We start from the raw sequence: 15,551 nt of genomic DNA, 5'->3' as shown, positions 1-15,551 counted from the left end.
CCATGGCCTGTGGTGAATTTGACACCCTTAGTTTGGAGGACAATGAACTAGGAGTGGAGAGGTGATCCAGGAGCTGTTATAAGACATATGTGAAGTAGAATAGGTGATCTGTTTAGTGACAAAAAACATTCAAGATGGGGATCGTTATTGCCAATGACAGAGGTTCCCAATCGCTGGGCTGCAGCCCAGTACCAGGCTGTGAAGGGTTGGCTGCCGGACCGGAAGTCCAGAATAAAAAAGGTTCAACTGCCACTCCACAGTCTGCCTGTCATCAGTTTGCTGGTCCACGGTCTAAAAAAAGGGAACCCCTGGCCTGTGAAGTGCAGGGAGATGATTGGCAGTATTTGCAAGGTTACTGTAATGAGTCATAAAGCCACTCTGTGTTAAGAGCAAATTTTTGACTTCCCAGTATAGTTACGAATTTCTGTTTCCATGCCCATCTTCCCAACATACTTTGTAAATTCCTTTTGAACATGAGGATTGTAAGGTCAAAGGAAGTGGTTCAATGAATAATGTTGTTGTCTGTCTTTTTGTTTCTGAAAAAGTTCATTTGGGTGCATAGTTCCTGTCTTGTTTCACCAACGTGGTTTCAATGGGGGCTTCTGATGCATTGGATGAGGTGCACATAACAATGTAGTATATGTGTAGGATCTGTGGATTTTGATAGTTTTATTGTGAGGTGTGTTCGCCGTTGTGTTGGAGATATCTTGATAAGTTTTACATTTGTTGTTGAGGCAGGATTTGGAGGTGTCCCATTTGGAGTCTATTGATTAGAGAAGTGTGTGCTTCTGGGCCAGGAGTGGGGGAGTAGGAATACTTTTCTCAAGATCACATCTTTGTATGAGCCACACGATTACCCTGTAATAACCTAGTACAATACAAAAAGAAAACTCCCTCCAATTGTGGCCTCTTAGTTGTTACATACTATTCCGCACTGGAACCTATAAAATCATACTATTTCAGCCTTTAATTGGAAAAAGATCAGACCTTGAGGGAATTATTCCCAACTCCCCCATATGCATTTCAGACAATCCTCAAGGAAGTTTTAGTTGATTTTAAAAAGTATTAAGATGAGTTAGGTAGTTGAGAACACAGTTTAATTTTTTTTTATTTTTTTTTTTTATTTTTTTTTACCAGATTCTTCCCCTGTCTTTAAAAAAAAGAAAAAGGTGGGGGGGAGGGCAGGCAGGGACAAAACAATCCACTCCATTTCCATAGTTTCTAAAGTTCCCTGGCAGAAAATTGGGAAGATAAGAAAACTAGGAATACCAAGTTTTAAGGATACTTTTATTTATAAAAGGTGCAGAGTTTTACCAGTACTTTATGTATATAACATAAAGAAGCAAAATGGGTATGAACTTTGCTTTGCTTCGCAGATTAGCTTTAAATTAAGTTAAGAAAAATACTGAATTGTGAAGTACAAAAAATGTTTTCTGAAATTATACCTGTCAAAGTAAATGCATGTTTTCTCTTTTAGCATTTGGGCACTATTAACTTGGCTATGCATACGTTTTACTAAGTTAAACGTGCCTCTGACTGGCTGTTGCATGGACTCGCACTAACACCAAAGGAAACCAGTTAAACAAGGGGAGAGTGACCCCTAAATTTTAAGGAATGTAATGGGGTTGAATTAACTTTTGGACAACAAGTGGGGACTTTTCATAATCTGGTGTTGATAGCATGAGTTTAGAGCAAAATATGTTAATTTAATTTTAATTTCTTCATAGGCTGTAAATGATTCTTGCTACCAAAGCGATGACTCAGTCCTCAAGTCCCTTGTAGAGATTGCAGATACTGTTCCAAAATATTTGCGCCCACACCTAGAACCTACCTTACAACTAAGTCTGAAGGTAAATTTGAAAATTTATAAGCTATTATAACTGTAGAATGCCACTTGCTAATAAACTTTTGGTCTAATCATCTGCATTAATCTTCTGGATTGCAGTTGTGTGCTGACGCTAGCCTCAGTAACATGCAGCGGCAGTTGGCACTTGAAGTAATAGTGACTCTCTCAGAGACTGCCGCTGCTATGCTGAGAAGACATACTAGCATCGTTGCACAAGCTAGTAAGTAAAATATTCCTTTTTATTAAATATTTTGCCTCATTTTTACATTGTTTATTTTAATGCATAATGTGTTAAATAGCACAATCTTGTTTTGATTTTTGGTATTGTTAAATGTTTATTTATACCCTGTCCCTGAATTAAGGATTCTCAAAATTCTTTCTAGGAAGGCCACATTATATTTATGACTGCTTGGCCTATTTGTCTTTCCCATTTGATTGTGAAAATACTAATAACTTGCAATTTCATAATATTCCAGTAGTAACGAGGGAAAATGCTGGGAAAGTAATCCTGGGAAAACATTTTGTGTAGTTTTAGCTGTTATTTGATCGAGCTGAGACTTCCAAAATTGTATACCTATATTATACTGAAGTCACGCGTACAAAAGGTAGATACAGTAAATGCGTTGTTAACCAGCATTTTACAAGCCAGTGTGCTTTGTTAACCGGCATGCCGACTTGTAAGAATGTGAAACCAAAGTGCCCGCCGTGGCACTTTCGGTTTCTCCGAGCCCCCACAGCCTGTGCTGCCGAGCCCCCACAGCCTGGGGGCATAATAGGCTATGCGGGACCTGCCTTCCTGTCCTGCAGGGCCAGTGGGAGGGGCAGCAGGATGCCCCAGATGCAGCAGGAGAAGCAGCGGCCCAGGCCGCTCAATTAACCAGCATATTTGTTATCCAGCATCCCCCATTCCCAGGGGATGCTGGATAACAGAGGTTTTACTGTATTTAGGTTCCTAAAAAAATATCCTGACTCTTCAAAGGTGTGAATAGCTTGTGACTCCTATGGAATTCAGATTTCCCAATCGGCTTTAAATAAATATTCAGTCCTTTTAAATACTAATGTTGTATTTGAAAGTCAGGCAACTTTATTTAGGTGCTTATTATATAAGCTTTAGTTTAAATCTGAAATACTAAAATCTAGACTGCAAACTTCAGGGCAGTTACCGTGCCATTTTTCCTATGGAAATTGGAGCGCATTTGTAGACGCTAAATATAACACTCAGCTGGACAACACAGCCACAGTACTATTCTCTGTGTGTGCATACATATACCTGCATTGTCTCAGATCTTTTTTGTCAGTGGATAGGGCACTGAGATGAGCAAGTGGTGCTCTCAGAATGATTTCCTTTTATTTTCACTCTGATAGGTGAACGTACTTCTTGCAAAGTCCCTGGAAGTTCCCTAAAGGCAATCTGATATTTCCTGTTTTTGTAGTCTAGACTATTTTATGCTTGCAGCTAATTGATGGCTATCAATCCGTTTCAATAAAGTGAAAAAGAAAGCCAACCTTGGTTTTGTTTTTTTTCCTAACTTAACCTGTGTATCTAAGATACCAAGTGTCTCTACATAATGTGGATTAAAAAGCAGGCCTTTCATAGTAGTGGTTTTTGGAATTTTTGTTAAACTAGGTTCACTTGACTTGAATGATCTAGATCATTCTTGGCAACCCTTACTAATGAGGTGCACCGCTTTAGACCCAACTGCCACTACAGGCTGCTGATATTCTGTCATCCATGCTCTATGCTGAAGGCTGCTCTCTTGCCACTGTAATGCAGCCTCTAGTGAAAAATGTGTGGCAGATTTTGTACTACGTAATTTGGCAGCACCCATGAGTGGAGGCTTGCAGTAGAGGCTAATAGCAATCCTCTCTGCAGAGTAGGAATGCTGGAGTGTCAGCAAGGGATCAGACAGCTGTGAGTAGAACATGGAACATAGGCCAGATCAGACAATTGGGTAGCAATAGGGCACTGGCAAGCTGTTAGTAAAACATGGACTGGATCAGACATTTGCAGGCTGGACCCAATCTGGCTCACAGGTCACAAGTTGCTGACCCCTTGATCTAGAAGAGTGGTCCCCAACCGGTCAATCCTGATCGATTGGTCGATCGGGGAGCCTCTTTTAGTCGATCCTGGGCTAGGGGAGCTGGGTGCATGCATGCAATAGGTATACCATAGATCTTGGGTTGCTTTTAAAATTCCAAAAGTGATCTCCTACTTAAAAAGGTTGGAGACCACTGATCTAGAACATTCAGTAGGGTCACTTCTCCTTTTTTCAAAGCATACATGGATTTGGGGATCTTGAGCCTTTGTGCCTCTTAGCTTGACCAGATTTGAACACTTATCAGCAAAAGCAACCCAGTACTACGTATGTATATTTACCCTTATACACTTGAAAAGCATCTCTTGGCTGTTATGTTTCTGAAACAGAAAATTTAGGTTCTTCCATAGTGGTTTCTGGCACTTGGACAACACCAACTTCTTTATTGGTAGACAAGATGTTATCTTGGGCAAATAATGCCTTGAGGATTTTGAAGTTATGGTATAATCTTTTGGTTAATTCAGCCCATATTTAGAGCACTTCTAGATTCAATAATAAGTTGTTGCGTAACAGCAGTGGCAGGTAGTGTTTTCTGACACCTCTAGTTGTCCAGGAGTCTGACCTGGATAGTGACCTAGCCCTGTCTGTGCCAGGGGACCATCACGTCCTTTTTGGACCACGACAGGGTATCAAATTCACTGTCCTCCCTCCCAGGTCGGATCCATGCCTTGAGGCAACAGGGCAAGCAGCACTCTGTTGGCATAGCCATTGCTCATTCCTTGCTACTGAACGATGGCCCAGTGAGTCCTCATAGCCCCCGATTCAGTAATAGATACTACCCCTTGCTTGCCCTGCCTTGGAATTCCCAGGCCAACTAGGAGCCCCGTGGGCTGTATGTTTGACACCCCTGGACTGCAATAATACAGTATACCTGGGTGTGAAATTCTTCATGATTTAAACTCCAACTAGCACATTGAGTTATATCACTTTTTTCTTCAGCACCGTAAGTAGGGGTCTACCAAACTTGAGAAAGTGTCTGGTCAGTTTTGTGGGCAAATCCCAGGGCCAGCCACCATTTTCACAGGCTGAGCATGGCAGGGCAGGGCCCCCCAACAGCTCTGGCAAAGGAGGTCCGGTAGTCCTGCCCCTCCCCACACATTGCCAGATGGCCCAAAAACGCAGCTTAATTACCCTGATTAAGCCTGGGGAAGCCATTAATCCACAAATTATTAAGCATGCATTAATGGCTCCTGTGCTTAATCAGGGTAGTTAAGCCACAGTCTTGGGCCATCCTCAACCAAGGAGGCTACAAGCAGCTGCACTGGGGTTCTGGGCTGGCTGTGGCAGGCAGCAGGGAAGCTGCAGGCAGCTGCACCATGGTCCATGGAGCCCCAGCCTGGATCAGTGCCAGCAACAGGTGCACATGTGCAGTGAAACAGGCCAGAGCTCTCTGGACCTCAGTACAGCTGCTTGCAGCCTCCCAGCTGCCTGCCACAGCCAGCCTGGTCTCAGTGGCCATAGGCAGGGGCCTTCTTAGAGCTCACCCAGTTTCGCGTTTTCCATAGCCCCCACCAGCAGCAATCTCTAATGACAAGTCTGAAAAATATTGCTAAACTTTTTCAAATAGATACGCTGTCTTTTAACAGTGGAATCATGGCTTTTTAAATATCTGTCTTTCAGAAGGATTACGGTGGAATAAAGCTGACTTCTGGTGAAAAGACTTTTTATTGCTTTCAAAGCAAAATGTTCAAAAGAGTTTCTTCTCAGACCATTTAAAACTACAAGCATAAGTTACTGTTGTTTCAGTTTTGAAACTGCATAGCATTGAAGTAAACCTAAATGGTTTTCTAATTGGGGAACCTACTGGAAGTAACACACTAAAAAATGTTAATCAATTTATTGATCTTTTTAGTTCCTCAGATGTTAGCAATGATGGTTGACTTGGAAGAAGACGAAGATTGGGCAAATGCAGATGAGCTTGAGGATGATGATTTTGACAGGTAACTGCCAAACCAGCTGTCTTTATGGAAATAAAACATGCAGCACCCCAGTGACCTGGGTGTTTGCAAGGCGGGTCGTGCAGTCGTTTGCATCTTTCATGCTTCCTATCCATCATTCTCCATCTCACAGCACCCAGAGGCTTTATTTTTACATAGATAGATTCATACAAGAGAGCTAGCACAAGAGAAAATAGAATCCTTGTGGTATAGATTTGTACCATAACTAACTGAATATAATTCAAGTTTTAGAATTAAATACAGTACAAACTTGGAAGGAGCGAGTTTGGGAGCAGGATCAGTGTTCCTGGAAAGACTTCAGTGGAAGTAGTGTTAAGACTTTAGCAAGGTGTTTGGAAGCAGCGTGAATGCCAAAGCTAACTCTTGGAGCCACTCTAATTAAAACGCCTCTTCCCACCCACCCCCCAACCCCTGGAACCTATATTTGATTGATCTTTTGTTGGTAAAACAGCATGGAATCAAAAAGCAAATAGATTTAAAGCAAGGGAATTCTGCTCTGCAGTAGTTATTTATTTGAAGTTCCAGGCTTTTTCCATCTCATCCTTTGGAGCTCCTATAGTCAAGTATGAGTTCTGTTAGAATTGTATAAACTTGTAGTTCAAAACCGTTTGTCCTAGAAGACATTACACTTCCCCACAAGTTTGCATAGGTGAGAATGAGGAAGAAAATCTGAAGAGGAAGATTATGAAAAAGAAATCAGGAGAGATGCTGCCCAGGAGTATGCATTAGGTGTTATGATTTGTGGTATGTGTGCCTGATCCTGTAGCAGTACAAGCCAGCAAAATGACCTTAACTTTAACATTGAATGCTGCGCTTTTATGGCTAAAGAATCATTTGGAGAAAGAGCAGTTGCATCTTATGCCTTGAATCAATATCCTTTGACACTGATATAATTGTTGAATCTATTTATAATCTACAGTTTCCAATGATCTAAGTTTGTCTAATAAATATCAAACCAAAGAGAAGCCCATTAAATTGAGGTCTATGCAACTTTCCTGACCTTACTGAGGAATCTGCTCTGCTGGTGCAAAAACAGCCATACAAAGGAGCAACTTTCTATGCTTATTTAAAAAAATAATTCTTCATTGTACAAACCTTTCACTCTTTTTCACACTTCTCACTTTTCCACAGTTCTCTGTGGGCCTGCCTCTTTCTTCTATCATCATTCTCCCTCCTCAATCTGAAATTCACCAAGATTTTCCTTATCAGTGGTTAGGTTTGATTTATAATACATCATAGACTTACTTAGATTTCTTACTTTCTTCTTCCTCCTCACAAAATGTGACATGGCTTCCATTTTTAAGTTGGAGGTATAGGTTTCATTGAGAGTTCTGCCTATTCACTCTAGCTCAGCATAAAATAGGACAAAACAGACAGGTTTACCCTCCAGGTTCTAAGAAGCCTTTGAGGTGGGTGCTCTTCAAAGGACAAATTTTCATCCTGAAGCTACAGGTGGGGGAGTGATTTAGCTTGAAGTGCAGTAATAAGACATTTTATGTGGCCACAACATTCTTCAACTGATGGCTATCTTGGCTTAAACATATGCTTTAGGGATACAGACTTGTTATGAGAGTAGGAATGCAGTGTTGCCAAAGACTTTTTTCACAACTTTGTTGAGGCCATATGACTAACCTCCATTGTTTTTTTGTAATCAGTTCAGTGGCTTCCAGCACAATAGTTGAAAAGAATCTGATTCTGACTATTCTGCCTTAATTCAAGTGGAATTATTCAGCCTTCCCTTAGTGCAGGGGTCAGCAAGGTTTTGTAGCAAAGGACTACACCCCCAGGAGGAGTCCAAGCAGCCCTCCCGGGGGTGGGTGAGCCCCCGATCTGCCTGCCAGATCACAGTAGGCTGCTCCTGCTATTGGGGGCCAGCAGCAGTACCTATCTAACTATCTGTACCCAGCATCTGTCCCAGGTGGCAGGAGCAGCCTCCTGTCATCTGGCAGGCAGATCGAGGACCTGCACACCTGGGAGGAGTCCAGCAGAGCCCCACAGCCCTCCCTGAGGTGTGGGCAAGCCCCCGATCTGCCTGCCAGATAACAGGAGGCTGGCTCGCAGCACTGGGGAACTGAGCCTGGTATGGGGAAGCACCTCCAGGCTCAGCTCCCAGCTCCTCGAAGCGCTGGGGAACTGAGACTGGTGGGAGGAAGCTAAGCGAAGCACTGGGCTGCAGTCTGCCTCTAGCCACAAGGCCAGCTCCCAGTGGCTCACAGCCGTATGGAACTCAACCCAGGGGTGGGAGGCAGAGCGCAGCCTCGGCTCTGCCCACCTCCTGCCACTGGGCTGAGCTCTGTGGGGCTGGCAGAGCTGATCGGAGCGCAGCCTGGCAGCGGGAGACGGGCAGAGCCAGTTCTGTGCTCCAATCAGCTTTGCCAGCCCCACGGAGCTTGGCCCAGCGGCAGGAGGTGTGGAAAAGGGCTGCGGTCCCCACCAGGCTAAGCCACATGGGGCTACACGGAGTCACTTGAAGTGCAGCCAGCCCTGGCTCTCCCCTGCCTCCCACCACCTGGCTGGCTGCTTCAAAATTCAAAACTGTTCAAAAGTTTCAAAACATTTGGACTGGCGTTGTTTTGTTTCGAGGCTGTTTCAAAGCCCTTTGTTTCATTTCAATTTTACTGTTTCGAGCTCTAAATGAGTCAAAACAGCATCAAAACAAAACAGCCAGTGAAGCTTCGCACAGCCCCAGTATTTATGCCTTTTTAGATTCATCTACTTGCCTGAGTCCTTCATGCGTAGGGCAAAAATGAGGAAGTAAAACTTGGTACTAAAGGCAGTTTCTGATTGTTGGAACCTTTGCTCTACTCTGAACTAAATATGATTTATTTTTTTAATTAACTTAGCAATGCAGTTGCTGGTGAAAGTGCATTGGACAGAATGGCATGTGGCCTTGGAGGGAAACTTGTTCTGCCTATGATTAAGGAACATATTATGCAAATGCTCCAGAACCGTAAGTATTTTTGTCCCTCAATATAAGTTATTTTGGATTGGCTATTTAAGCTTTCTGTTCAGCTACTTTACACTGTGCTGTAATCTAAAAGTATAATAAGAGAGAAATCCTGTTAGACTACGTTTATTCTCTGCTCAGGATGGTTTAGAAAAGCACGCGTGTGTGTGTGTGTCAAATGTGATAACATTTTGGTCAGTCATGGAAAGTTAAACGTAGAGGCTCCTTTATTATGTACTGAAATACCTCTACCCTTCCCTCTCCCTCTTGTCCCTGAAGAGCAGGGGATGAGGGAGCTGCGAGTGGAACTGCACCCTGCTCTAGTGCCTCATGTTAACAAATTCTGGTGAGGGAGGCACAGGGTGGGTGTCCCCTAGGTGAAACTTAATGTTTTTAAGTACATTTTACTTGGAAACATTTCAAATTTATATCCGTCTGTGCCCCTTCTGGAGCATTAATTGCATATCAGCGTAGATTTCTCTTTCTTGTATATTGCAAATTATAATTAGTAATAATTGACTCTGACACCTGTCCCCCTTCCTAAGATGACAGGTTGAATATGCATTAGAGACCTGAAACTATGGATAGGTGTAACTTTAATTGCTTTAAAGGGGACCAGTAGAGTGGAGGCTGGTTAGACGTGTCCAACTCATGTAATATTTACTTGTGCATATTCCTATAGCTGTATAATTCAGCTAAGTTGCTGTCTTTTTTTTTTTTAATGTTAAATGGAACAGGGTTAATTTTTTTTTAACTAGTCCATTAATAAGTATATAGAGTCATAGAAAATTACAGTTGAAAGGGACCTCAGGCAGTCATGTATTCTAGTCCAACCCCCTGCTCAAAGCAAGACCATCTCCAATTAGATCATTCCAGCCAGGGCTTTGTCAAGCCAGGCCTTTAAAAATCTCCAAGAACAAAGATTCTGCCACCTCCCTAGGTAACCCCTTCCAGTGCTTCACCACCCTCCTAGTGAAAGAGTTTTTTCTAATATGAAGCCTAAACTTCCCTTGCTGCAGTTGGAGACCATTGCTCCTTGTTCTGTCATCTGTCACCACTGAAAATTGGTTTAGCTCCAACCTTTTCGGCACCACCCTTCAGGTAGTTGAAGGCTGCTATCAAATCCCATCTTAGACTTCTCTTCTGTAGACTAAATAAGCCCAGTTCTCTCAGCTTCTCCTTGTAAGTCATGTCCCTCAGCCCCCTCACCATTTTTGTTGCCCTGTGCTGGGCTCTCTCCAACTTGTCCATATCCTTACAATAGTGACCCCAAAACTGGACACAGTACTCCAGATGTGGTCTCACCAGTCTCAAGTAGAGAGGAATAATTACTTCCCTCAATCTGTCAGCAATGCTCCTGCTAATGCAGCCCAGTATACAGGACTTTGCACTTGAACTTCAGGCTGCATCCAGATGAGCACACGTTTGTGGTGCCACATACTGCACATTTAGAAGCAGCACAGAGTGGGTTTTGACCCCTGGATACAAAAAAGCAGGGCAGTGCACTCGGGAACAGTGCATGCCACCCAAAACTGGAGCTTGGCCACCCAGAGCCACGCTCCAGCTGCCAGCCAAACTGAGTGGCACCCCAGTCAATGTTGGCCCAGCCTCCCCTACCCAATCCAGGGTAACCTGCCAAGTGCCAGAGATCATGTGGCACAGACATTCCCCAGGGACAACTAGCGGCGGCCCAAAGTGTCCTGCTGCTAGTTGTCCCCAGGGAACCAATCATCCATGCTCATGTGGATGCAGCCCATGAGATTTCTTGTGGCCCAGTCTTTGTCCTAGCCCTACCCTCCAGTGCATGTACTACACCCCCCAGCTTGGTGTCATCCATGAATTTATCAGTGGTATCATTTATATCACTGATTTAATGTCTGGCATGCATGCTAATAGTAATTAAGTAGGAAGGAGGTGGTACAGCCTGAACCTACTGAACTATCTTCTCTTTTCTGTAATGATTCTATATTTGACTGGTTAGCAAATGAAAACTTGGGCTTTTTGTAAACGATTACGCTATTGCTGGAGATTAAGGTGGTGCTGTATCATCCTTTTGTTTGCTGTGATTTAGAGAAAAGACAGTCTAAATACATTGGAGATATGTAAGATGAAGTGATAAGAAATGGATATTCCAGTTTAAAATCTATCCAGAGTATATGGAGGGGGTGGGGAGAACCCTGTTTTGCTACCCTCCTAGTTCTATCCTAGCATAGGAAAGGACATTTGTGGATAACAGCTCAGCTGTGACACAGTATGCACAATTTGCATATTCTCCCACTCTAAAGGAAGGATGTTAAAAGAAAAATGTATCAAGCTGATTAGGCTTTTTTTTAAGCAAGCCCAAAGTTACTCTTCCAAAAGTATATTTTACTTGAGGTTTTCACCTTTAAAAAAAATCTGATAATCTCTGCCAAATTTAAAATTTATGATGTTGGATTAAAATACGTGATGGTCTTTTAACAGAATAGTCATTGTTTTCTAACTTAGGGATTTTTTTCTTTTTAACAAAAATGCAGTCCCAGGCGTTTAGCCCTGGAGGCATAACATGACTAGTTCAGGCTGTTTCAGTTCCTTAATCCAGCAGAGAAAAGGACTGCATGTGGGTGGGGAGGTGTTCAAGGGAATCCTGGGTTAAGTATCTGATCCTATGTTCTGGTTTTTCACTGGTTGCTTAAATAAGTCTGTTTTCTGCCTCATCACTTTCTAAAATGAGTAATACCTTGTTTTCTCATCTTTTCTAGCTGATTGGAAATATAGGCATGCTGGCTTGATGGCTTTGTCAGCCATTGGCGAAGGCTGCCATCAACAGATGGAGGGAATTCTAAATGAGATAGTTAACTTTGTTTTGCTTTTCCTCCAGGATCCTGTAAGTATAATACAGTTAATTCATAGTTTCATAGTACTTAGGGTCAGAAGGGACCAGCAGATCATTTGGTCTAACCAACCCCCTGCCCTGGGCAGGAACGAGTGCTGGGGTCATAACACCCCAGCCAAATATCTATCCAGCCTCCTCTTGAAGACCCCCCAAAGCAAGGGAGAGCACCACCTCTCTTGGGAGTCTATTCCAGAGCCTGGCTAATGGTAAAGTAATGCCTCCTGATGTCCAGCCTGAACCTTCTCTCTAACAATTTGTGACCATTATTCCTAGTAACCCCTGGTGGTGGCAAGGGGAACAGAGCCTTCCCCCAATTCCTGTTGGTCCCCCCCCCCCCCCCCAGTGAGTTTGTAAATGGCCACCAGATCCCCTCTCAGCCTGCTCTTGTGGAGGCTGAATAGGTTCAGGCCCTTTAGCCTCTTTTCATAGGGCCTGCCCTGCTGCACCTTGACCAGGCAAGTGGCCCTTCTCTGGACCCTCTCAATGCTAGTCACATCCCTTTTGAAGTGCAGCGCCCAAAACTGGACGCAGTACTCCAACTGCAACCTGACCAACGCCACATAGAAGGGAAGGATCACCTCCCTGGACCTGCTTGTGATGCATCTGTAGATGCGTGTCAAGGTGCGGTTAGCCTTACTGACCACTTCCTCACATTGGCAGCTCATGTTCATCCTGGAGTCACCAACAACTCCAAGGTTCCTTTTTGCCACTGTGTTGACAAGAAGGGTGTTCCCCAGCCTATAGGTGTGTTGCTGGTTCCTTCTGCATTGAATTCCATCCTAGTCTCATCCGTCTACCTCTAACCTATTCATCAGAATAGTCTCTTTTACTTGTTCTTCTCTGTATGCTAAGTATTTGAGGGGAATTTTTGTTTCAGCATCCGAGAGTACGATATGCAGCCTGTAATGCAATTGGACAAATGGCTACTGACTTTGCACCTGGCTTCCAAAAGAAATTCCATGAAAAGGCAAGTAATCAGCCACCCAACATAACAGCATTGGTCTGTTTGAAAAACTTGTTGTGTTTGAACCTGAATCTTTCTGTTTCAGGTAATTGCAGCTCTTTTGCAAACCATGGAAGACCAAGGCAACCAACGTGTTCAGGCTCATGCAGCTGCTGCACTCATTAATTTTACTGAAGATTGTCCCAAATCGTTACTTATTCCATATTTGGATAATCTGGTGAAGCATCTTCATTCCACCATGGTGATAAAGTTGCAGGAGGTATGCTTCATGATTTGGATATTTTTGTCAAAATCCCTGAACTAATAGAGAGTAGAGTTCTTGACTCCTGTAAAACAAACTGGTGTTCAGTGAATATTTAATACCAGCTATTTTATCAAAAACGGAATTACATTTTATCTGAATTATTATATTCTGCGCAAGGCATGTATCCCATCCAAAAATGTTTTTCAAGAATTGTTTGCAAGGAAATGTCTTTTAAACGTTTTTTGTTTTGTTTTTTCCCTCCCCTTCAAGTTGATACAGAAAGGCACTAAGCTGGTTTTGGAACAAGTAGTGACTTCCATTGCATCAGTTGCAGATACAGCAGAAGAGAAGTTTGTTCCTTACTATGATTTGTTTATGCCCTCTCTGAAACACATTGTTGAGAATGCTGTACAGAAGGAACTTAGACTTCTAAGAGGAAAAACTATTGAATGCATCAGCCTGATTGGCCTTGCAGTTGGTAAAGAAAAGGTAAGTTTGAGGTTTGTAAGATTGTGCTATGCAGTTATGAAGATCTAACAGTGTGTTGAATTTTCCTAATTTGATTGACGGAAATTTAAACTAATTGAACAGCAGATGGCAATTTCCTTTTTAATTGGATGGATGTATACTATTTAAATTAGCTATGCCTCACTACTTTGTCTTTCTGTTACTACTATTCTGTATTTCTTTTTCCAAAGTTACCACCTTGTGTTTAAAACTTCTATTTAAAAGGAGTGGGCGGGAGTGTAGGTGGGTGTGTATAGTGACTTTAAAAGCTATTCCTTCAGTCTAAATACATATGTTGACGTGAGATTTGGCCTACTTGGTACCATACTAATCCATGGTTGTTAAAAAGACAAGATCATTCCACTTTTATATTTTAATATTGCTGCTTTAAATTTCATATGAAGCTTAGAATTGTATAAAGCAAGCATGTCAAAACCAAACTTCCCTAAACTTGGATATGGTAGTACTCTTGCCATTTGCAATTTGCTGTAACTTTTGGTCTGTTTTGTCATTTTATTTTTCAGTCGAAATAGTACTGGTGATACTTGACGAAGGGGCAGAGATGGGCAATATGAGTCTTTAAACTTTTCATTGGAATAGAATTGTGGGTCATGAGTTCTAAAAAATCTGTAAGTGGGTAGAAGCAGCAGTAAAGTGCAGTCTCTCATTTTTATAGGTATAAGGTGCTTCTGTTTTTTAAGCCTTTGAATTTGACATGCAGATTAATAAAACTTCAGTCCCATTCAAACATCCTAGCATTTGAGTAATACAAATAATGACTTATTGAATTCTGTCCTGAGCCAAAATCCAATTAAGAATGCAGTCTGGGACTGATCCAGGAGGCAGGTTTGTAGTTCCTTAATTCTGCCTCCCCTCTTCTTTCCATGGCTTTTCCTTTTTGCATGTCAATGTGAAACTGCTGATCATCTTTCTCAGTCAGAGGATAGATTGGTAAATCACCAGCCTTTCTGTATGACAAACTGTACATGTGACAGAGTTTAAAACAAACTAGTGTCTGACAGGCTGTTCATTTTTATGGGCATTTTTATGGGTATTAGCATTGGGTGAATAATTGTCCACGTGTTATTTATTGTGTAATCTTACTTTGACATGACCCTCAATTGTTTATTCACTAGTGCTTTTGACAGCGTATTCCATGGTAAAATTAAACTGTTCTGGAAAGCTTGAATCCCCAGATCCTTTTTGTGTTTTAACTGATAAATATGATACATTTTGTGTTTTATCCAATAAATAAAACTTAAATTACTTCAGGAATAAGAGCTACAGAAATGCTACCTGTATCTCTCAAGCTACTTTTGCAGAGGTATGCAAATGAGAGACTGGCACATTTATTCTCTTAGAATGTAAGCCTAAGTTAGTAAGTCTCAAGGACAATATGGTATGCTTTTAAGTTGCTACTTTTTTTTAATAGCTAGTCATTCAAAGAATGTTCCTGAACTTGAAATAAATGTTATTAGATTTGACATTTAATATATGCATGCCTTTTACTTCTAGTTTATGCAGGATGCATCAGATGTGATGCAGCTCTTGTTGAAAACACAGACAGATTTTAGTGATCTGGAAGATGACGACCCTCAGGTATGTCAGAAGATGCTCACTTTTTTTAACTTCTGTTTTTGTTGTTGCCTAGCATTGCAAGTGTTCCTTGCTTTAGTTCAATGTTTTTTTTTGTAGTTGTGTTGTGTTGTATAAATAAAACTAGTTCTTAAATCCATACCTTCCCCCAGTTGACCCTATCCTGCATCTCTTTACCTTTCCATTGCTGTCTTTAATCTCACTGTCCTCTAGTTCTTCATCCTCACTACAAAAACATATTTCAGTTTTTTTCTTATCTTAAAGAAGAAAAAGTTCCACTCTTGATCCCACTTGCATCTCCACCTTTTCCATCTCCTTTCTCCTTCTCATTCTTAAGATCATTGTATTTTCTGTTTTATAACTAACGTCCTAGAGTTCTTATTCTCCAGTTCTATCCTAGATACTCTCCAGGCCAGCTTGGATGATGGAAGCCTCTGACCATCAGTTTTTAGTGCAAGTGAAATTGCTTTTGTCAAAGCCTCTGAGCTGCCTCAAAATCAGTCCCCGTTTTCCTCATC

At 42.0% G+C, this 15,551-nt stretch overlaps 1 protein-coding gene across 2 annotated transcripts in view; it reads left to right on the top strand.

The window, feature by feature from the left end:
* The window catches only part of IPO5 (importin 5), a 77,475-nt gene that overhangs the window by 27,235 nt on the left and 34,689 nt on the right, over positions 1–15,551 (top strand). For both annotated transcript variants that reach the window (XR_009459215.1, XM_006272634.4), the window contains exons 7-15: positions 1,728–1,850; positions 1,946–2,066; positions 5,795–5,882; positions 8,744–8,850; positions 11,589–11,713; positions 12,600–12,689; positions 12,772–12,945; positions 13,201–13,419; positions 14,953–15,036. Coding sequence is in view for 1 of the 2 variants with exons in the window: in XM_006272634.4 (XP_006272696.2) it covers positions 1,728–1,850; positions 1,946–2,066; positions 5,795–5,882; positions 8,744–8,850; positions 11,589–11,713; positions 12,600–12,689; positions 12,772–12,945; positions 13,201–13,419; positions 14,953–15,036 (1,131 nt within the window). In the remaining variant the exon portion in view is untranslated. The remainder of the gene's footprint in view (positions 1–1,727; positions 1,851–1,945; positions 2,067–5,794; positions 5,883–8,743; positions 8,851–11,588; positions 11,714–12,599; positions 12,690–12,771; positions 12,946–13,200; positions 13,420–14,952; positions 15,037–15,551) is intronic.

This window comes from Alligator mississippiensis, chromosome 1 (assembly GCF_030867095.1).
Source record: "Alligator mississippiensis isolate rAllMis1 chromosome 1, rAllMis1, whole genome shotgun sequence".
Lineage (NCBI taxonomy): Eukaryota > Metazoa > Chordata > Crocodylia > Alligatoridae > Alligator > Alligator mississippiensis.
The sequence above is the reverse complement of the archived record's forward strand: the minus strand, read 5'-3'. Positions and strand labels throughout refer to the sequence as shown.